At 38.8% G+C, this 24,322-nt stretch overlaps 1 protein-coding gene across 1 annotated transcript in view; it reads left to right on the plus strand.

Annotated features, from left to right (window-relative positions):
• LOC145999037 (ras-related protein Rab-37-like) overlaps positions 1 to 24,322 on the plus strand; it is a 279,512-nt gene that overhangs the window by 40,940 nt on the left and 214,250 nt on the right. The window contains exon 3 of the mRNA XM_083135956.1: positions 15,514 to 15,624. Within this exon, the coding sequence (XP_082992082.1) occupies positions 15,514 to 15,624 (111 nt within the window). The remainder of the gene's footprint in view (positions 1 to 15,513; positions 15,625 to 24,322) is intronic.

Below are 24,322 nucleotides of genomic sequence, written 5' to 3' on the forward strand. Positions count from 1 at the left end.
TGTATTTTGTCATTATTTGTTCTAAGCGCCTCCTTTGAGCCTCAGCTTTTAACCAAGGTAAGGAAATTTTAGTTTTCAGACACGCTTTTATTTATGTTATGATAAGGGGCTGGACCCCGTATTGTGTGACGGGTGCAAAATAGCCTCAGTGCTGACGCACCCAAAAATTTTTAATCCAAATTCAAAAAAATTCAAACATCCACTACCCCGGCCATTAGTGATGATGTGATCAGCACCACGCTCCGATCGCCTTTATCACGCACCCTAGTACCCATTTCTAGAGGCTGGGGGAACTCCAGAGCAGCTTCATGCAGGAACACTGCTGGAACATTGCACCTGAAATCACTCACCCCCGAGAATCGAACTTGGGTGTACCGCTAACAGTCAGACACCCTACTGAGTGCATCACTGTGATTTTTAATAATATTAATAGATTACACAGTACAAAAAACACATTGTATAATGCTTGAAGAGCAAACACTCCTTATCGCAATTATCTCTGAGAAAAAAAAATCCTAAAAAAAAAAAAATAGTTATCGGTCAGTAACCACCAGTTCATCAGGGACCGTAAACGAAGGTATAACTTGTAAGGTCATTAACAGTTGATACGATAAATGAAAATTGCTTTCTGACTAATTCTCATTAACATAAAGAACTTGTACGTGACAATGCCTGTCCTGTAAGTTTATAGTCAACCCTTATCCTTTGACTTTTTCTTCTTTCAGAGTATTTGCTTAATTATATTCATCACAACGTACGCTCAGAGGCAAAGAATCGGACACAAAAGGCTTTGGAAATTTCAGCTAAGCTCAAAATCCTGCGAAAGTTCGACACTTTAAAGGCAATTTTTAAAAAGGAAAAATTTTAATGAGATGAAGCCAGTTTTCAGCTTCGCAGCATCACCAAGCTGTGGAAACAGGGAGAAAAGATCATAAAGGTTTCCTGAGAAGAAAGTTTCGAAAAAAAAGCACTTAATTATCCTGAAAAGATGCAACCTTGCTTGCAAATAAGCTTTCCAGTTGGCCCTGTTAATATTCTCTCTCTCTCTCTCTCTCTCTCTCTCTCTCTCTCTCTCTCTCTCTCTCTCTCTCTCTCTCTCCTTCTCTTTCTATGCATACTTCAAATGAAGAAAAAGAGATAGAACGAAGAAAAGAAGAGGAATTAAAAGAGGAAACGTTTCTGTTAATACGGCTTTAGATCCTCTTAAGAAACAAGAGATTCCAAAGAACGAAATTTCATGAAAAATTCTGAAGGGAGTGAGAGAGAAGAGTCGCTGTTAAGATATTAATTATTTATTTTTCCTTTCGAATTTTTTTCATTTTGTCTAGAGCAGTGTCACGATATTATTACTGTCTCTGTGGCTGCCTTGCTATGTGGAAAATTGAAGATTAAAAATGATGATAAGAAAAATGAAAAAAAAACAAGGTATGAAAAGAGTTTTGGAAAAAAACGCTTTAGGCCAACTCCCTATCTCGGCATCGAAATTAGCGGCTTCGAGTTTTGGCCTGGACGTGGGGATATGTTTTTTATTGCCCTTTCATCAATGTTATTCATCATCATCATCGTTTCGATTAGCTTAAAGAAAAGGAAAAGCGACGCAAAATAAGACAAGGACCAATATTGTTTCACCTACATCCGTGCTACGACAGTCTGGGGGTCTCGGGTTTGAATCCTGGCCTTGGCATGGGCGTTCTTTGGGAGTGTCCCTTCATCAATTGCATCACATCATCACTCATCCTCATCGCCGCGATTAGCCAAAAGAAGTAGAAAAGCGAAGTTAAATAAACAAAATCAAAGAATCAATGAACAAATACTCTTTCCTCACTGGGTTTATTGTTCCATCTAAATAATGATTTAAAAACTCATTCTATAAATGCTTCCAACTTATCTGCTGTAAGAACAGTCAATAGGGTGCAACGTCCCCCGGTTGTACACCAGTCGTCAGAAAGTTAGTCCTCTACTCCTTTAGTCGGGAACATGAGAATCTTTGCAAATCATCAGGGCTTGCTGGGTAGAAAAGAAACACAGCATTGTTTTCAAAGTTAAACGCAGTTTTATAATAACTTATATTTCATAATCACTTACCAATAAAACACTAGAACATTCAATACTAACGTTGGGCAATTCAATCACATATAGCGAAAGTCAAATTACATAATTAATTGCTTATTTTTAACTTATCGGCAAGAAGAAAAGTCGAAAACCTAAAATCTATTCTTGAATTCTATCCGTTTCCAAATTCTTATTGATTCTTCACCTTTACCTGTTTTCCAAACTCGGCCTGTCGTCAGGTGAGAAACATTCAGGTGGGTTCACTTCCTCTGCTGAGATGAGAAAGTGACGTCAACACGAACAGATTATGACGTATTTATAAACATATTCACAAGTTCCAACCACAACTGTATCAATCTAACTATAGTTTGCACATTATTTGAAGTAAGAAACATTTTAAGAATCTTAACTTCTTACAAATATAAAACCTTAAACGCTCAGGTTCGTTACAAGGGAACGATTTATGGCTTACCGAACTATTCTAAACAGCTGATTAATGTGAGGAACGCGAGTTCGATCCCTACTGCCGGTAATTCTTATTGAGGTTGGAATTTCCTAAACCTCTTAAGGCGAATGTTCAAATGACGAACATTTTTTACCACGTTCGTGTCGATTTTTTGCCATTCTTCGATCTTCCAAATAGTACAAAATGTGACGTCGAGTAGGTCAATGATATTTACATGAAAGTCTGATTTAAATCGCACGTTCAGCGATTTTATAAACTGTGTTTACAATGTCGTTGCTTACGCGGCTTTTATGTTCGCGTATTCCCGTTTCGTATAATGTTTTTTTTTTTTGTTTAGCTGAATCAGGAAATTCAACAAACTGTATGAATATATATTTTCCATATATATTTTCAAAAATATTTCCATTCAAACTAAATTAGTTGAAACAGGAAGTCGCCGTTATTTTCATCACGACTAAAAACTATTATATAAGGAAAGTGAGAAAGAACAAAAATCCTATGGAACACCAAATAAATGGCTGGGACTCTATCCCGGAGACAAGGTTGCGAATCGAACACTCAACGCACTAGATCAGGTAATCCGTAAAGTTCGTTTAAAAGATTTTCACACAGATATATTACTTAATATATAAACAGATTTGCACTGAAGATGAAAAAAATTTAAAATAATTGTAAAACAATAACGTGAGCATGGGACTGAAGAGACATGCATTTTCCTTAAAACTCCCTCCGCAAGAGAATTATAAATCCATGTACTGTAACTTATTTTCTTCTTCTTAAGGCGATGCAAATTCATACGCTGATAGTTGTGGCCTTCTCATCAATCTTCTATTCTTTGATTTAATTTGCTTCCTGGATGCACTTTGTCCGTTTGTTAATTTCCATTTCTTTCAAATATTTTATTTCGTCATCCTTCCACCTATTCTTCGGTCTATGCTCTTGTTTCTATTGGTATCCATCCATAAAGTTTAAAATTATATACTTATTTGAAAGTAAGATCCTTAGGAAAATATTTGGGCCTAAAAGGGATGAGGAGACAGGTGAGTGGAGAAGGTTACCTCGTAGAACTATATAATTTGTATTAATGTCCAGATATTAATAGAATGATTAAATCAAGAAGACTTTGCTGGTGGGCAGGCCATGTGGCACGAATGGGAGAGGAAAGAGGAGTTCACAGGATTCTTGTTTAGAAACCTGATGGTAAGAGAACAGTAGAAAGAACAAGACGAAGATGGTGGTATAACGTTGAGATGGACCTAAAGGAAATCGATAGGGATGGAAAAGAGTATATAGATCTTGCTCAGGATAGGAACAGGTGGAAGGTCTGTGTTGCTGCAGCCATGAACCTTCGGATTTAAGAAGGCTAGAGAGTTAGTTAGTTAATTAGTTACTGTTTCCTAATTTTCCATTTGTCATTCTATGCACAGGTGCTCTTAATGAGCTGACCAAAGCGTCAAGTGACACGTGCATACGTTTCCCACCGAAGTGACAAGCAACACGGCTACAAACTAGGGATGGCCAGATCCGGATCCGGTTGGTTCCGGATCCTAAGGATCCGGATCCTAATTTTTTTCGGATCCGGATCCGCGGATCCGGAATTTTCAGATCCGGATCCAGAACTTTCGGATCCGGATCTAGAACTTTCGGATCCGGATCCAGAATTTTCGGATCCGGTACTTTCGGATCCGGATCCGGTGCTTTCGGATCCGGATCCGGTGCTTTTGGATCCTGATCCGGAATTTTCGGATCCGGATCGGTTTTGCCATCCCACATGCGCTTCTTTGGAAAGTAAGAATGTGCTTATAACATATTGTTACCTGCTAATATACATATATATATATATATATATATATATATATATATATATATATATATATATATATATATATATATATATATATATATATATATATATATATAATATGCATACCCATATATATATATATATATATATATAGTATTTGTAATTAATTAATACACTTACAAGGGAGGTCTAAGTCTCCCCCTCCGATTTCCATGAAACTTGCAGGGCCCAAATGAAGAAATACGTGTTTTTTTGTTTCGGCAAAAAATTTGTTCTAGTGGGCAACCTCCTCTCAAATGTCAAGATGAGGACAAATTGAAGTGGGGAACTGACCCCTGTGTTCCCCTCCGATTTCCATGAAACGTGGCAGGTGTATAGTAGGGATGGCCAGATCCGGATCCTTGCGGATCCGAAATCCAGATCCAGAACTTTTTTATTTTAATTTGTAGAACTGTAACTGTAGAACAATTGTATAATTTTTGTATAACATTTCTATCTTATGTGTTAAAGGTTTCATCCTGGAATGGAATGTCTCACATTTATGTGTGTTTTCATTTCCCCCCCCCTCAAATGTCAAGATGAGGAGAAATTGAAGTGGGGATCTGACCCCGAAACCACGTAAATATGCCATAGGAAGAAACAGGGGGCATACGGCCTCTTTATACACCTGTCAAATGTCATGAGAATCGGAGGGGGACACAGGGGTCAGATGATCCTCACGTCAATTTGTCCTCATCGTGACATTTGAGGCGGGTTTTGCCCCCTAAAACAGTTTTTTTTAGCCGAAACAAAAAAAAACACGTATTTCTTCCTTTAGGCCCCTCTATACACCTGCCAAGTTTCATGAAAATCGGAGGGGGACACAGGGGTCAGATCCTTACTTCAATTTGTCCTCATCTTGACATTTGAGAGGAGGTTGCCCCCTAGAACAATTTTTTTGCCGAAACAAAAAAAAAACAATTTATTTCTTCATTTGGGCCCGTTTATACACACACCTGCCAAGTTTCATGGAAATCGGAGGAGGACACAGGGGTCAGATCCCCACTTCAATTTGTCCTCATCTTGACAATTCAGTGGTTTTCGCCCTGTAAAACCGTTTTTTAGCTGAACCAAAAAAACGCCTATTTCTTCCTTTGGGCCCCACTATACATACACCTGCCAAGTTTCATGGAAATCGGAGGGGGACACGTAAATCAAATGCCCACTTAAATTTGTCCTCATATTGACATGAGAGGGGGGGGTTGCCCCCTAAAACAGTTTTTTTTAGCCGAAACAAGAAAACACGTATTTCTTCATTTGGGCCCGTTTATACACACACCTGCCAAGTATCATGGAAATCGGAGGGGGACACAGGGTCACATCCTCACTTCAATTTGTCCTCATCTTGACATTTGAGGGGGTTTTGCCCTGTAAAACCTTTTTTTAGCTGAAACAAAAAAAAACACGTATTTCTTCCATTGGGCCCCACTATACCTGCCAAGTTTTATGGAAATCGGAGGGACACAGGGGTCAGATCTTCACTTCAATTTGTCCTCATCTTGACATTTGAGGGGGTTTTGCCCCCTAAAACCGTTTTTTAGCTGAAACAAAAAAACACGTATTTCTTCATTTGGGCCCGTTTATACACACACCTGCCAAGTATCATGGAAATCGGAGGGGGACACAGGGGTCAGATCCTCACTTCAATTTGTCCTCATCTTGACATTTGATTGGGTTTTGCCCCCTAAAACTGTCTTTTAGCCGAAACAAAAAAACACGTATTTCTTCCATTGGGCCCCACTATACACCTGCCAAGTATCATGGAAATCGGAGGGGAACACAGGGGTCAGATCCTCACTTCAATTTGTCTTCATCTTGACATTTGAGGGGGTTTTGCCCCCTAAAACAGTTTTTTAGCTGAAACAAAAAAACACGTAATTCTTCCTTTGGGCCCCACTATACTGCCAAGTTTCATGGAAATCAGAGGGGGATACTTAGATAACCTCCCTTGTTAGTCTTACACTTTGTAATTATTTAACACTGCATATATTATAATGTTTTATTTTAATTTGTAGAACTGTAACTCTAGAACAATTGTATAATTTTTGTATAACATTTCTATCTTGTTATATGTGTTAAAGGTTTCATCCTGGAATGGAATGTCTCACATTTATGTGTGTTTTCATTTCCAATACATTCGAATGAATACATATTCGTTTCAATGGCATTTACAAAATCACCTCTGACATGTGTGCACGAGTGTGTTAGCCGATGCGTAGCAAAGTATTTTAGGAACGACACTTGAAAAAAATTCTTGTAGGACTAACGAAAAATGTCTTTGTAATCGAAGATCATAATACCTTTTAAGATGTGGTAATATTATAATGGGATTGAGATACGAAACTCTCGGATCCGTATCCGGATTTTCGGATCCGGATCCAGATCCGAATCTTTCGGACCCGGATCCTGATCCAGATCAGGAACTTTCGGATCCGAATCCAGATCCGAAACTTTCAGACCTGGATCCGGATCCGCGGATCCGGAACTCTCGGATCCGGATCCAGATCCGTAATTTTCGGATCCGGATCCAGATCCGTAACTTTTGGATCCGTTTGGCCATCCCTACTACAAACTGCATATACCAGAATAATAAGCACTTTTTCTTTAAGTCTGTAGAAAAGGATTCACTGGTTGACCAACAGATGTGACACGCAAGCGACAAGCGGCACGTGCAGCTTGTCGTGTCACTCCGGTTGGAAATGTTTAATTTATTTCAGAAGGTTCGCTTCCAAGTGTCACGTATCACTTGTCGCTTTGATCTGAATCCCTTAAATGGGATCAAGTTTACGAGACTACATTTCCTCATTTCTTATTGAAACCAGAACTGCTGGGTCGTCGCCAGTGCTGGAAAAGAAACATGTGACTAGCATTTGTACATAAAGCAAGGTATATATTTATTGCTGAAAGAATGAAAATAAATAGAATAAAAAATCCATATTAGAACTCAAAGGAAGACAATAAATCATTTATGGAATCAAATGTGGGAGACTTTGTGGGTGTTATAATTTTCGTATCAATCAACATAAATCCTTGTAAATTTTTATTAACAAACAATTATAATATTTTCATTGGTTTTTTAAAATATACTGAACGTAACTTTTATTTAGAGAAAAAAGTTGTGAGCCAACAAATACCACACTAAATATTTTGTTTATTTACGAGTACGTACGTATTTTACCCTATTTGGTCAAATATATAACCTTAAAATATTAAAATTGATCTCAAACGTTAAGAGAACAACAAAGTTAAGTTGCACTACAGTCGAAAGTAAATAGTTTATAAATTTAAAATCACATTACACGAAATGAGAACTTTTTTGGCTATAGTAGAAACTTCCCACAAAAGTAAAAACTTTGATCATGATTTTCAGCTAGACGGTTAGAGTTATCAAAAAATATATAGAAACATTATTTATACAAAATTTCAGACTCATTAAATTTTGTTTTAAACATTTTTTGATAAAATTTACCGTTTAAGAGATAGAGTACTAAAACTATTTTTGGTCGCCATTTTTCTAAGATGGCAGTCATGATAGGTTGGTGGAAAAACTGCGACAGGTTGATTTTATTTTAATAATAACTTCCATCAATCAGATGAAAATTAACATGAAACTTTAGTGGAAGCTCTTTTTTTTTTTAACAATTCCCATCCTACTAGTGTCTTCTGCATAGAAATCCTTAGGATATTCATAAATCAGAAGCTCTGCGTTACATCCATGTTGCTTAGACTAACAACCATCGACTGCTCCAAAATGACTTTTCGTTCCGGCTTTGGGTTACAAGTTTCGTCTTTGATGTTCTATCGTTTTTGTGGAGCTGCATTGCCCTTCTTCGATGGCAAATTGATTCCGTTAATAAGCCTGATCAATATGGAAGCCAGCGGAGTATTATAATCCACCTGTCCACCGCCGTCACCCAGATTCTTGTTGCCACGCAACCGGCCAGTCGCCATGGACTTACCATCGTTTGTGGCTTACAGACTTGGACGGAGAGTCGGGTGGTTACAGAGGGCGAAAGGGAGACGGGTGAGCAGAGAATGAGAGAGAAGGGGGTGAAGTACTGAACCCAGAGAGACAGCGAGAGAGGGGAGGGTGACGAAGATATTAGATAAAAGAGATTAGAAAGAAAGAATGGGATAAAATTATATATTTAATGAAGACATTAAGTGTGATCTGCTGTCGTAACATATCCGGGCCTTGTAATCAAGGGGTCCCGAGTTCGATACCCGGTGGAGGCACAAGTGGTTCGGATCCCACTTTAACCTGTAAGTCCGGTCCCGATTAGCCTTACTCTGCATAAAGTGGACTTAAAACACCAAGTCAACAACGACTAACATATCCGGCGCCAGGAATCAAAGGGTGATTATGGGGTGCAGAACTTACTGCGATGTATTCTTCACCGTAAAGCACAGCGATTTATTTGTTCTTATACTCAGTGACTCACTTTGTTGTTATTGTTATTATTTCTTGTTTCTAGTCAGGTTATTCTTATACTTGCTTTGTTTATATTGCATCTTTCCGTTTTTCTCTTTGCCAATTCTCATTTTTCATTTAGCACATATATTATATGCTAATATTGTATATCTCTCTCTCCCCTCTGTTTCTCACCTTTTCACCTCTATCCCTGTGTGACTCTATCCATCCGTCTGTCTATCTCTTCCTCGCTCTGGCCCTCTGCCTTTCTCTGTCTCTCTTCTCTTGTCTGCCTTTCTTCCCTTGTCTGTCTCTTCCTTTATCTGCCTCTCTTCCCTTGTCTGTCTCTTCCCTTATCTGCCTCTCTTCCCTTGTCTGTCTCTTCCTTTATCTGCCTCTCTTCCCTTGTCTGTCTCTTCCCTTATCTGCCTCTCTTCCCTTGTCTGTGTGGCCGTACAGGCTAGCTCTTTCCCCCCTGGGCCGCTTGGTTGAAGGCGAACAATAGGCGGTTGGGGACCACGCCGTCCAGGGTTCGATGCCCGGCTGTACCTGAACGATGCACATAAACAAATAGAAAATATTATTGAAAGGGGGGAAAAGGATGGGGTTGCATATGAAATTATAGCTATTTGATTGATGGACTGTGATACGTGAATATGTATTTTTTTTTAAGAATCACTGCATGTGTCTGATGTGAATTAGGTCCACCACTTGATTTTGTTTTCGGTCACACTTACTGTCCATTGATGTATCTATTGTCTGCCGTTAGGGAGCATGGGTGTCGCAAGTATCCTGCCCTTGGACGACTAGGGACACACTTTCTTCTCACTAAAGTTCTGTAACCTGACCACTTACATGCATACTTTTATATGTAAAAGTTATATGTCTGTTTTGTAGCGAAAACTGTCCCGTTCATCGTAAATCAAGTGTTACCGGTAAATGCTATGCTCTCAGCATTGACGGACACTGACTTCTAGACATAGGATGTTCAGTATAACCATTTTTACACGGACTCTCAGCGCAACCTCTTGACAAAGACTTGTCAAGGCAAATCCTCAACACTTCTATCGCAACTTCTCGACAACAGACTCTCCGGCACAAATTCTAGACACACACTTTTCACCTGAATTCTCGACACACACTTGTCACTTGAAGTCTCAACACCGACTCTTCTGTCTAGCTTATAGACGCACACTGAATCGCCAAAATTCACCGTTGGGTTAGGGGTCCATGTCCAGTTTCTATTGGTTGACGTGGAGGAGGGGTTGGTTGCAGGGAAGAATGGAAATATTTCACGTTGGGGAAACAAAGGGGCTTCTGGGAGAGAAAGCGTAAATATAGCCGTCGCCTTTTGTGGGCGAGGCAAATGACCTTTGCTTGGCTTCTCTGAAACCTGAAACTGGCGGGGATTTGGAGACGTGCTGAATGTTCGATAATAATAATAAACGTATAAGAAAAATTCTATATGTTTATATTGATAATAGTGTGCACGTATGGAAATACGGGTACATCTGTCTTGTCTGTCTCTCTTCCTTTCTCTGTCTCCCTTTCGCTGTCTCTCTATACCTCCTTCTGTCTCTCTGCCTTTCAATCTATCTCCCTCCTTCCTTATGTTTCTCTCTCCCTTTCTCTCTGAAAAAGACAGTAATAAAATGAGAAAAATAAGCATAAGTAATTTCATAACTAATTTATATAAGTGAGTAAATTAAACTACAATAGTCACATTACACAGAGGTCAATGGAAGCTGGATTACACATGAGGCATTCTACATCCACCGAATGTGCAGGAGATCACTTTATTGCAGTATTACTACACCAATCACACGCCGCGCCCAATGGCGTTCCTTGTGTCCTAATTCCTGAATCCACGACTTTTGCGACACCGTCGTATACGACACTAGCATTTCTGCCGTCATATGCGACACTGTATGGAAAATATATTCCATGACAGTTGCGACACCGTCATCTTCGACACAAAGTGTAAATAGCTTCCCGTCACACTTTATCCAGCATCACAGAAGCTTGTGTGTTTTTTAAAACCTTTATTAGTTTTCCTTCACACTGGCATCATGGAAGCTGGGTGTTTAAAAGCTGGATGTATTTATCCTTTGTCAATGACGGAATTTTTAGATCCCTTGTCAGTATAGGAGCAGACCTCAATCCCTTGTCAATGTAGAAATGTAGAATGCGTCGTTTCTGTTGTAGTTGAACCAACATTTTACTATTTTCATTCTAATTTCTGAACGTACGCTATTCTCCTCAAAAGCATTGTTAGGACTGCATTGTTAGTGCTGTGCTGCTGTTGGGAGCAGTTCCACATGGATATGTCGAAAACAGAGTTGTTCATCCACTGTTCATCGAAATAATCCAAACATTTTCTCAATATGTCGTGGTTTGGCCATCCATCCATCATCGACGTCAGCCACAGTGAGGTAAGCCAGAGCTGAACACATTCTTACACACAGCCGCACGTCTGGATCTGTTTTGTAATGGTTTGTCAGTCCCAACTCCTGCACCTTTCGCCACAAATATTGGTTAACGTGATAATTACAACCACTGTTCTGAGCCTCGATAAATACTTTCTTCAGAGACGCTATTGCTGCTGCACGTACGCAAATGTCGCTAATTCTGGTAAACAAATTAGAAATCGTAGGGGAAAATACAAGCAGTGTCGCTTATGACGGGAAAAATCCAGTTTTTGCCTTAGTGTCGCAAATGACGGTGTCGGAAATGTCGGAACTCCCTAATTCCTGTAATATAAATAAAGTAGGACAAAATTAGAAGGAGATATTGAATGAGACAAAAACTAGATCAGAAAGAATCAAGGAGTCCCGGGTTCGATATCCGGTGGAGGCACATACTGATTCGTATCCCATTTTCAACTGTAGGTCCATTCCCCATTAGCCTTTCGGTCCATAAAGTGGACTTACAAATTAACTCAAACAATAGATGAGAAAGAATTTGAAGACAAAGTGGAGAGGGAGAGAGAGAGAGAGAGAGAGAGAGAGGAAAGCCTAGAACAAGAAATAAAACTTTCTGACATAATTGATGTGCTGTGGCGGCGATTAGAGGGAAGTGCCCCCGTACACACTTTTTTGACACCCACTTAGGCCTCTTCATGCTAAGCCATTTCTAAATAGGGCCTCCCAAATGGCACGGTGGTAGCGTCGTCGCCTTGTAATCAAGGGGTCCCGGGTTCGATACGCGGTGGAGGCACATACCTAGCTAGTGGTTCGGATCCCACCTGAAACTGTAGGTCCAGTCCCGATTAGCCTTACTGTGCATAAAGTGGACTTTAAACACCAAATCAACCAAGCATTTTCTAGCAAGGAAAATAAGGTCCTTTCCGATCCCAGTTTTGCCATCCCATCGCCGCTTCTGTTGATGTGCATATTGTAGTTACCCTCAACACATTATTAAATTCAAAATATGATTTCGAAACTAAAATCTAACACATCCTAAATAGAAGATGGAGTAACAAACACTCTGAACAAATAAATAGTATAAAAAGTACGGAGAATTACTATTGACAGTAGAAAACCAACTCTTCTAAGGAAATAGACTGTAAAATAGAAGCGAATGAAACATCGCAAATGCATATAGCAATATATAATGCAACAGCAATATATTTGCGCCCACGTATACCTTTAATCTCAACTGTACAGTCACGGACGCTTCTGGGTTATAACGATTCCATTAACTTTCAATGGAATCGTAACAACCCAGAAGTGTCCATGACTGTACAATACGCCTTGTGCTTGTGACCAGTGTCTGCAATCTCGGCTTCGAGCTTGGAGAAACCGAACGAAACCAATTTTATTTCTCATTTCCGTTCTACTTTCCATAAAAGGTTTTCTCATTCGTGTTGTTGGGCATTCAGTGCTTTCCGCCATGTTAAATCCCAGAATCCTCCTGCGACTCGAGTCGAAAAGTGGTTCCTGCTTCGGAAAGCTAAGTCCACATGGACCTAGCAGGAAAGTTAAGAGGATTTCAGCTTCTGTGTAGGATTACATTTTACGCTGCGAGAAAATTTGCAAAATTTTTGTTTCCACTCCAATATGAATAACTCCCCTTCCCCCTTAGCTTCTTTTTCAGTTTTTCTGTCGAGCACAATGTATTAAATGTAGCTCTGGTTCTTATGTAGCGTAGACTTTAAAATATGTACGTAAAAAAATCAGTACAACATGTTGTAGAGGCTGTTGAAGGTCAAGTTTCAGTCTCCCACCCTGAAACAATTTCGTCCCTCCTTTCTACTGCTCATCCGAAAATAGTAACCTGGCAGCAGTGTTGCCAGTAGGATAGCGATTATCTCTCTCCGTATTCTGTCTAAATTGTATACATGCAATCAAGTGTTTGGTTTCTATTTCCACTGGAATATGCAACCCTTAATTCTAAACTTTGTCGCTATAGGAATTTCATGTGAGGAAGCATACAGATAAGGGTATATAAGCAGATCTGGAACTAAGGCAGGAAAACCGGTGCACTGACCTCCTGCTGAGAATCGCCATTCGCAAGAAGTTTTGTAATAATCCGCTGAGAGGCGCTGAGGCGCACCACTTGCTTCCACTTATTCTGCCTATTTGTGGTTTAACTTTCTAATCAGTTGTTCACGTACCCTTTCTCTCCCCATCCATGTGCGGAATTTATTTCCAGAATTTAAGTAAACAACACTTTGTTGTCATGAAAACTGCAAGCATTATTGCACAGAAAGATCTTTTGACCAACTGAATTATGGTTTCGCAGTCAACAAAGGAAGAACCATTATTGAACAGCACTCATCCATGGGCCCTTCTTTGCTGCTTTATAAGAAAAGTTCCAATTACTCCAACCGACACTGTCCCATTACATAAAAAGTCTACCAGATAGCTGATAGAAAACAATAGACTGGCAACAATGAGCGCCAGTGAGAAGCAGGACAGCGCGGCCTTCACCCCTCTGCTACAAAAGTAATGAACTTTAGAGCAGACCATAAACCAATTTACCCGGCTTTCTTAAAATAGAACGCTGGAGAAAAAAAAAGAAAAATATAAGAGTGGCCGGAAGGAGGACGAGTGACGTGTAAGGAGTGACCTTGTGGAAGGCACGCAAAAGTCAGCCTCATTTCCCCGTAGTACACCCCGGCAACTGCTTCCTGGAGGCTAACAAGGCTCTGGCGTCTGGATAATCCTCTGTGAAGTTGTGTTTTCCTGTAATTGCCTTTCTGAGTTCCCGTTTAAAGCCTCTGCTTTCAACTAGGTAGGGAGTTCCTGTCTTCAGAACTTAGAGACAGGTATTGCTTTTAGGTAAGGTTGATTGATTGATTTGCTTTATTTTACTTCGCTTCTTGTGCCACTTTTGGCTAATTATCGAAGATGGGGATGTGTGATGATATCATGAAATTGATGAATGGACACTCACACATCAAGACCGGGATTCGAACCCGGGATCCCTGGCGTCGTAGCGGGATGTGCTAACCACTCCGCCACCGGTGGCCTGCCCATATGCGTTGGAGATTGTCCCTTCATCGATCTTATATTCTCACCGTTCATTCCCATCGCTGCGATTCGCCAGAAGTGACACAAAAAATGAAGCAAATGAAAAATCAACAAATATGATATGCATTCTCTCACATCAGTCTAATAACACAAATAATAAAAAAATGAATGATTTAGAACGAGAAATATTCTTTAAACCATTAATAGAAATAGTTTGAAAATAAATCTACGGATATGGAAAATATGCTTGTTTTTATAATTATTACGTACTATATATATATATCATACACATAATATTTATTTCTCACTAAAATTAATTCATATGAAGATGTGTAAGGGGAGACTCTTCCACGTAGTACATCCTGGACTGCATTTTGCAGTCTAACGAGTCTCTGGTGTCTGGACCTACGGCCAGGATAATCCTCGTAGGGCTGTGAGTGTTGGCCTGTTTTTTCCCCAAGTAATAATGTTTTAGTCCCTTAACATCACTGTTATGTTATATTAGTCATATATTAGTTACGGTAAGGGGCTGAACCATGGCTGGATCCCGTATAATGTGACGGGAGCAAAATAGCCTAAGTGCTGACGCGCCCCAAATTTCAAATTCAATTAATCAATCAATTCATATGAAGCTTTTCATTAATTTTATTGTTATTCCTCTCCAACAGAAATGTAAGTATTGTTGTTGAACTGCCTTTTTACTTGTTGGCTAAACATTTCTCATAGCTTTAACCCTTTGATGTGAGCGTGTCCAGGGGGTGGGGCAAGGGCAACACTTGCCCCTCCACATGGAAAACAAGTACTGAAGATTTAATTTGGTTCATTGTGCTTTTTGCATTGAAAATTAAATAAATGTTATTCCCTTTTCAAATAATTCAAAATAGAGCATTGCTACAATTTAGAAGTATATATATTCCTCGCCTTCACTGAGAAAGCGTTGTTTGCTCTCCTGAAAAAGTTTTGTTCTGTCCTCCTTTTGGAAAAAATGAGTGGATATGCCTATGCTCCTGTACAGGGTCAACGAAGTTAGTAGAAATAAGATGCGTTTTATAGAGCGTATATTGATTCACCTGTAGATTGAATTGTATCTTCAAGATATATGCTGTATAAAGAAATAAACTTGTGGAGTGCTAATTGAGGTGAGTGTACAATGCATTCCTGGTCATATGTTCATACCTTGCATCATTTTCATGTGCCTAATTTATTCCTTGCGAAATTACTAAAATCTTGTTTCACAGTTGTTTTTTTTTTCTTTCTTTTCTTTCAGACTATTCTACTAGGAGACAGTGGAGTTGGAAAGACATCTCTACTAGTTCAATTTGACACGGGCAAGTTCCAGACTGGTACATTCTCTGCAACCGTGGGTATAGGATTCACGGTAAGTGTGTAGTCTTTGCTTTACACATCTCACTTCTGCTATCAGGATACAAGAGATCTGGCTGGACAACTACTGTACCGAATCAGAAACAGTTGTATTGAATGCATCCAGAGAGACAAGCATGTTGGAACAACGTTGAGTGTACAACTCTAGGTGGACTGTCGAATGATGTCGTTTCAAGCACGATGCAAAATGAACATTTGTTACGTTTCTTATTATGCAGTACAATTATTAATTCGTGCACATTCTGTCTGACCTTCTTTCCAACACACTATAATAGAGGTAGCTCAGACACGTTATGATTAAAACATGGCGGCTGCTCTCTGGTAGCACTTGGCACTGGAAGTCAACTCTGCTCCAACTGATTAGTCCTCTGGATGCACTCAGTGCCTATGTGAAATACACTTTGGTCTTTTTGTGCTCTTTGCAGATTTGTTGGCTGCTTTCTTCGAAGAAATGTAACACCGAAGATAATGATCCATTGATTTTGCGATATGAATAAGAAGAGGCGAGAAATAAAACATTATTCAACAGGTGAGAATATTTCACGGTACTACTTTACTATAGGGGTGACACCTATAAATCATTTATTTCGCACTTTTTTACATTACTAACGTACTATTCTGGAATGCGGAACATTTCTTTAGGTGAAATAATGAATTTCTAACGAAAATAATGTCTGTTTCTTACATTTACGAGTACTTACTCGTACTTGTTATTTCGATTCTGTAGCGTACTGGTTCATCGCGCGTTGTGAAAGTGTTTGGTCGATTTATGCAGTGTTGCAACCTTGTTCACCGGATTCACCGGATCGTGTCCGGATTTGAAATTATGCTAATACCTCGAAAACCATTGACGTTAGCCTCACAAACCATTGACGTTAGCCCCACAAACCATTGACATTAGCCCCAAAAACCATTCACGTTAGCCCCACAAACCATTTTCCGTAAGGTTAGGTTAGGTTAGGTTTGGCAAGCATATTAAAAAAAATAATTTAGAAATTAAAAATACTCGACACGTCATGTTATAGTGAAAACACCTCAAGTTTGAAACACTGGCTACGGGGTTTACGTCACCTAACGCACGAAACATTGTGCTCTCGTGCAGAAAGCAAATGGCGGCAGCAGATACAGCGTGTCGGACAGAGATTTTCGCAGAAAACAACAAAACGCATTAAAATGGATCAAAACTACATTCACGAACTTCCTCAACGCTACAGATAATGATTTGCGTAAGTACTTTCTCCTGTAAAAAGTAAGAAATCAGTCACCCATATAGTAAAGTGTTACCTATTTCACATGTAGCTTAATGAAATTAAGATTTTTATCCATCGGTGCTGTTGACATAGTTTATTATTTTGTTATAAGAAGATGTTTTAGTTCTATGTGTTTTTGCTCAAAAAGTGGGTATGAATGAAGAATATAGAGAATGTCTCTAATTACGTTAATATTTGGTATACTAAGTAAATTTGGCCTTCTAATCACGAATCTGTTGTTAAAATGCCGCGGACGTGTGTAAAAATGCACGGGTAGCCTCAAATTATTGACGGATAGCCCCAAAAACCATTCACGGATAGCCCCACGAACCATTTCCGACAAGGTTAGGTCAGGTTAGGTTAGGCAAGCATAGTTAAAATTTTGTTCGTAAAACAATGCGAAAAAGCTTTTTTTAAAAAAAAAAAAAAAAAAGATCAACTTACATCAGCTTTTTTCACGATTTCCAGTCGTGTCCGCGACATTTTTAGTTAGTATACCAAATATTAACGAAATTAGACATTCTCTATATTTTACATTCGCTCCAAAAAGTGACTCGCCTACCTCCGTGGCGGAGTGTTAGCGCCAGGGCCCCGGGTTTGAATCCCGGCCTGGTCATGGATGTTCTTTGTGGCTGTCGCTTCATCAATTTCATCACATCATCACCCTTCCTCATTTTTGCGATTAGCCAAAAGTGGCAGAAAAGCGATGAAAAAAAAAAATCAATGAACCAATCAAAAAGCGACACAAACTTTCTTTTGCAGTTGTCTTATGCTGAAGACATATTGCTACGATTCATATATGAACATTTACAATAAAAGTGACTTGTCTAGAAGGAACAAACTGAAACTGAACAAATTGTCGTTTTATCGCTAAATTCAAGAAGTACTACTCATGCCTATTCTACTTTAGAAGATAGAACACACTAAGAGATATATAATCTGTCTTGAGAGTCTATTTCCTTGGGATTCTCCACGTTTGGATCTTTCCACGTTCATCGTAGTATCAGAAATTGCGAGGTTAAGTGGGGGCTTCCTCCTCCAGTTTCAAAAGCCCCCCTTTCCCCTCTGAGGAGGGTAAATGACGCGATCTTCCCGATATCAAGCGGCTTCATCCAGCATTCACCTGGACTCCGGTAGTCAAGGGCCACTTCTCGAGTCATTACCTCGCGAGATATACACTCGGTTGAGAGTGACAGGGATGCGGAGGCATGACTTGTTTCCGTCGTTTGCTCCGTTCCCATGGCAACGGGGGTGCCTCATTAGGAAAGAAGGTCTTCTTCAGAAAGCTCCGCTTGGCCTGGGAAATCAGCGCTGGAATTCCACAAGTGTCTGCCGCCCTTTTCTTTCTTTCTCCCATCTCTCTCTCTCTCTCTCTCCCTCCTTCGCCAGGCATCATGAAAACAAACCACGCTCTGGTTGTACGGTGGAGTTTTCGGAAAGAGCGAAATTCCTGCTCCAGAGATTTTTAACCCCCAGAGGGGATTATTATTTCGCATAGCTTAAGGCAGATGATGCCTCCTACCCCCTCTTCGAGTCACCCCAGAATTGCTTCAACGAATACCAAATGAGATACACTTGTCACGCTAATAACACACAGTTATCTCTCTCAGGAAGGCTGGCTTTGTTAGCAACGATGCAGCGGATTTTCACTCAAAATTTGTAGAGTGTGCCACTTATGGATAAATGTGGCAGATTTTTGTGCCGATCAAGTACAACTGCGATTAGCCAGATACTTCAAAATTGCATCTTTTATCCTAGTAAAATCAATACAGTACATTCTGTCGTTCCCTCAGTACAGCAGGGTGCGAAATCCTGGGGGACGGAAGGATTTCCCCCCACCAACAATCTTCGTCTCAAGAATCCCCCACCAAAAATTTCCGGCGGGGAGTTTTTGTTATAACAAACAAAAGATAAGCAATTACTTTTAATTTGAAATATATACTTCAATAAGAATAATATCGAAAACCCACACAAATTAGTGTAGTTATGAGTATTGAATTTTCGCACCCTGCAGTATAGGATCATCTCATCACATAATTGATTGATTGAATTCAAAATTGTAGGTGCGTCAGCTTTTAAAATATAATGACAATTCACATGATTACAAAAGAAACAGGTATTGTTGTGAAACATACCTTTCTACGAACGTTGACTCCTGTTCTTCTGCTCAGCAAATTTTGTTATTACTTTTTCGTTGAAGCCCTCTATGTTTGAAATGTATTCTATCTCTATTGTAAGCAAGTGCCAAGGCATTTGGTCTGTCTTGTCACATTGCAATTCTTAAGCAGATTTTAATACGCTTCAATGTGCTGAAACATCGTTCAGATTCAGCTGTTGCCACTGGAGTTATTAAAACTATGTTTGTCACTTTTACTGTTTCTGAAAAGGTACCCTCTAAATAATTTTAAATAAAAAATGAATGCAATCTACTGATAGAGTTTATGTTTTTCAACTCTTCACTACAATAAAGAACACGAAATTCCCTCTTTAGTTTTCCCTCTTCTATGAAGGGATAATAAATCTGGGAAGATGCCTCTGTTTAAAGGTTGTTCTCTTTCATTATGTCCTCGTAGAGCAAGTTCATGTCGACCACAGAATTTTAAGCAATCGATAATTCTATTTAATATATGCCTATTTTTCCGGACAAATTCATTGTCTTGTAATTGACAGCCTATGTCCTTCATCAATTTGTGTTCGAACATCAACCCTGCCAAACTCAATCAAACATAGCGAATGAAAGCCACCACAACACTACAGTACAACACGCGAGATTGAACGCGACTCAACGGAACTAGCCCCGAATCAGGACTCAAATCCATTGCACTCTCCCCTTCTCACTCTGCTAGCACGTGACCTTCACTGTAGCGTAGGTGGGCGTAGGCCTCGCCTTCCTTTGCGACGTGCCCCGGAGACCGATAATTGACATCAATGCCGCTAGGAGCGCTGTCGTATCCATTGCAGCAGACGATGAATTTACGTGGGTAAAAATCGCCTTTTAAAAGACTGTGTGATAGTTATGCGTTATGGTGATTGATAATTAAGTGAATACGTCCGTTCTTTAGGGGCTAAGCCCCGGAAGCCCCAAGGGACGAAACGCCACTGACCATGTGCACAGAAAAGCTAATCGTGACTGGACCTACAATTTAAAATGGTATCCGAACCAGTAAGTGCCTCCACCGGGTATCGAACCCACAACACAATGTGCACAAGTGTGGGCGGTCGCATTAGAGTCGAGTTACTCTGGCGTACACGGTTGTGTTCCACCGACCACCGATTTGAATCAAATCATTTTGATTTTTTCTGCTAAATTCTTCAGAATTGTCACGAATGAAGAATTAATCGAGAGTTAGGTAACTGCAACTTAAAATGACGAGGGTAGGTGCAAAACACTAACTACATTTCTCGTTACTAAAAATACGCACAAATTATAAAATTCTTCCAAAATTTCGTGAACCACCCCTCTCCAATAATACTTTCAGCAAAAGTTTTCCAATAATATTACGTCGGCCAATTCCGTACAATAGCGAAAAACAATTGCACACCTCATTTCAATTCTTCATGTTTGTTTCTTAAGCGTGGCAAGGAACAAAAAAACCTGTCACATTCTTTGGTTGCTTCTGCTAAAATCTTTAGAACAGAGAACTTAATGCTTCGCAGAAATCCTACTTTTATTGTTACTTTCGGTCTGGCGGCAGCCCAATTAATCCTGGCCTAACAGCCGTCCCAGTTGACTGAGACATTACGTAGATATTTAAAAAAAACAACAGCAAAGCGTTACTCTTGTGCTGATCATTCTGGATGGAACGATAGAAGCAAGGTTATTAGAAGTATAGGTTGGGCCAATCCGTTGTTTACTCGTGATGACGAAACGACGGTAAGAGGTGAATTTATCCATGAAATGGATTCCAAATCTATGCGCTAGTGTTGCACTATGCAGATAGGAAACCATGCCAGAAACTGGACACACGAAATCGAGTACACAAATGAGCAATTCCACCCATTTACATTTTGTGGCTTCAGACAAATTGAAAATAAATATCGATGGCTACCTATTGTTATGCGCGACAGAATATTATTGATCGAAACGGTAATTGTTTTTAAATTCCGACATTCGGGACGGGAAATTTCCGAAATTTCCCGAGGCTCTGAAAATCTCAAATTCTACACGTCATTTTCACCTTAAGTGATTGTCTTTGTATATCTGGAATGAAAACTAACAATTTCCCATAAGTTCCAGACACTTGCAATGTAGAAAACGTCAAGAATTAATATCGTTTTAAAATGACCATTCGGTATTTCTCGACTGCTCGGGATCCAGAAAAGTAGGGAAGTCATTTGCTGTAGTCGGAATAGGGACGGAATTTTTCTTTCCGATCCCGGTCCCGACTTTTCGAGATACCGTACACCACTTGTTATTATTATTTATTTTAGTTCAGCACAAGATACATCTTCCAAGTACGTTGAACATAATATGCTGTGCATACCAGAAAAGAAAAGTTCAAATGAGCATTTATGTACGCTATATTTACACTAGGCTATGCACTTGTATTTTTTCCTCAGTGCACAACATGTTTGTGCATGTTTATATTTTAACAAATGATGATACTTGCATTCCACTTATGTTTCTGACAAACTGTTAATTGTTATAAAATGTAAAATATATTCACATTCTCATCCTCTAATCATATATTTATGCCGTGCAAATAAGCAATAAATTTGATATTTCATAACTTGAACATTTGAAGCAATGATAGTACAGTAGAGCGTCGATTATCCGAACGTCGGTCAACCGAACGACCGCTTAACCGAACTGTGTACTCGCTCACTTTCAGATATCTGTAATGAAAAAAGTACGTGACTTAGCTGCTCGTAAGCGTGTAGGCTTGCTTAGACAGACCAAAATAAAGGATTTTTTTAAACGTTAATTTTGTGTACTGTGTGTATTGTTCATGCAAAATGCGTATGTAATATGTACATATTTTTGTTTAATAAACTGTACCACATACTATATATTCCTACTAAAGTTGCCTTTGTACGTTACTTTGTAATACATACTTAAAGAGATGCCTGTTTTTATGAATAAATTTACTGTACAGTACTTCTTTTTGGCAAATAAACATGTACAGTTCGATTATCCGAACAAACCAGTTTTCCGAACACCCATGTCCCCCAATTACTTCGGATAATCGACGCTCTACTGTATCATTCATTTGCATGTCAGAAGTTAAGTTTAAGATGATACAAGGTATATTTATTTAAACTCATCCTCATACCTATGTGGGAATTATGTAGAAATTAATGAAAATGAATAGTAGTATTAATCGTGACAATAGATAACGTGAATAATTAGCGATATGAAGTCTCGCAGCAGCGGCCCTTAACAATCATATGAAATATGAATTGGAGAGAGGTGGATGAATTGTGCGCTCCTAAGGATAATTACTCATAGTCGGGCATGTAATGGAGTTAAACGAATTGTAAAGAGTAAAGACACATCAATTTTGATTGGAATACTTTCAATCCGTCAATACTTTTTTCTTCAGGGCAGAAATATAGTTTTCTTGAAACATTAATTTAAAACAAAATTAAAGGCGTACAGCCAACTACAAAGATTAATTTATTGATTTCCATTCACTTGATCATACAAGTATAAGTTTCACTATGATATGAGATATGTCAATAATATTAATGTCTAATTTTGAATACAAGGAAATTAACCTATAGTCTAGTTATATCTATTAAATTAGTAAAAACAATAGTACTTTAAGAAAGTTAAGAAGTAATGTAGTGTATTTTGTAATAATAAGAAAAAGTTTTAAAGTTAATGTCCATTAATGGAAAACATGACACAAATAATCTTCTATATAACAAATGTTACATTAGCAAGCTCCTTAGTGTGGTTCTAAATTTAGAAGTATTTTTATTCTTGAAGAGATAGATAATAGTAGGCAAATTGTCCATCGTTATTTTCATTTTTTTTTCTACATCCTGTGTTGTTTTAAACAATGGAAAGCAGATGTTGTCCTCTGCTTATTTCAATTTGTGATCAACAGATCGGGGAAAACAGACTTGGAGGAAAATGATGATGGGCAATTCGTCTACCATTTCTTTTGCCATTGGTGTACAATTTTCTCTCACTTTTCCCTACATATTCACATAAAGCAATAAAAATACAAACTGCTAATTTTTCATTCTATTTTGGTTATTTATTAAACTGTACGTGTTTGCATTTATATTTGATAAATTTACTTTGCTCTTCCGGCCATTGAAGTCAATTGAGATGATGAAGAAGTGATAAAATAGATGAATGTCCAATCACAGTTCCCCTTACCTATAAGAGCGACTACAAGAAAAAGAACCTTCGTCTAAAAGTCCCCGCGCACCTTCATCCTCTTCCGTTCAACTCGGGCTATAAGAGAGCTGCTCCACTATCCCCCTCCCCTCAACACTGGAGTACGGTGCACAGGAGTCGCGAGTCTGCACAGGTTTCTTTGCTTGTGGCTCCACTAACTATAATAGTAATATAAAAATGTACACTCACCTCACTTAGTTATCCGGCAGTTTGTTTCCTTATACATCATATTTGGAGAAGATACAATTCAATCTATAGGTGTACACTGTATATAATACACCTTATTAGTGACGTATGCGTCAATTGTGGACGCATAAATTTAGCATTTTAAATTTAAAATTTAAAATTTTAAAAATTTAAAAATTTATAAAATTTAAAAATTTAAATTTGACTTTCTTTCACTTCAGATCCAAGAAATGTAATATAAGCTTGGTTGAGAGCTCTCGTGTAAAATAAATACTTCTCCTATATGAAGAAATTAGAATGTAGAAATGCTCATGAATGTCGTCGCAGAGCAAGCTGTCCTTTTTCCCACAATTGACGCATGCGCAGCATGCACCGCATGCGTTCACGAGACTCCTCTGCTTGCCACATCTTCATATCTGGATCCCACGTACCAACAGCAAATGCAACAACTTCTTTTACACAAAAGCCTCAAGGCTATCCCTAGAGCAAAGGTCATTTTTCTATAGGCTACAAACAAGGTACAATACACTAAATGATCCTCCAGGCTTCCATCTATCTAAGCAAGCTTTCAGAAATGCGTGCATCAAGCAGCTGAAGAGTAATTAATATTTCTTATTGATTTTATTATTATTTTTTATTCTTGTTACATATGTGTGCGTGCTTCTCATTTCTTAATTTCTATTTTTCTCTGTTGATATCCTGGTATAAAATGGATTCTCTCTGTATTCAGGATTTCTCAAATAAATAAATAAAAAAATAAATTTACAGTATATGGATAGTCTAGAGTGTCTTTTAATTAATGCTTTCTACGGATAATCAAATATACTTTAACGTGGAAAATTAATTATAATAGTAATCTTCAGATACCTTTATGTGGCGCCATCTATCATATATGTTAACTAGCG

Source organism: Lepisma saccharinum, chromosome 14, assembly GCF_977018435.1.
Source record: "Lepisma saccharinum chromosome 14, izLepSacc3.1, whole genome shotgun sequence".
Classification (NCBI taxonomy): domain Eukaryota; kingdom Metazoa; phylum Arthropoda; class Insecta; order Zygentoma; family Lepismatidae; genus Lepisma; species Lepisma saccharinum.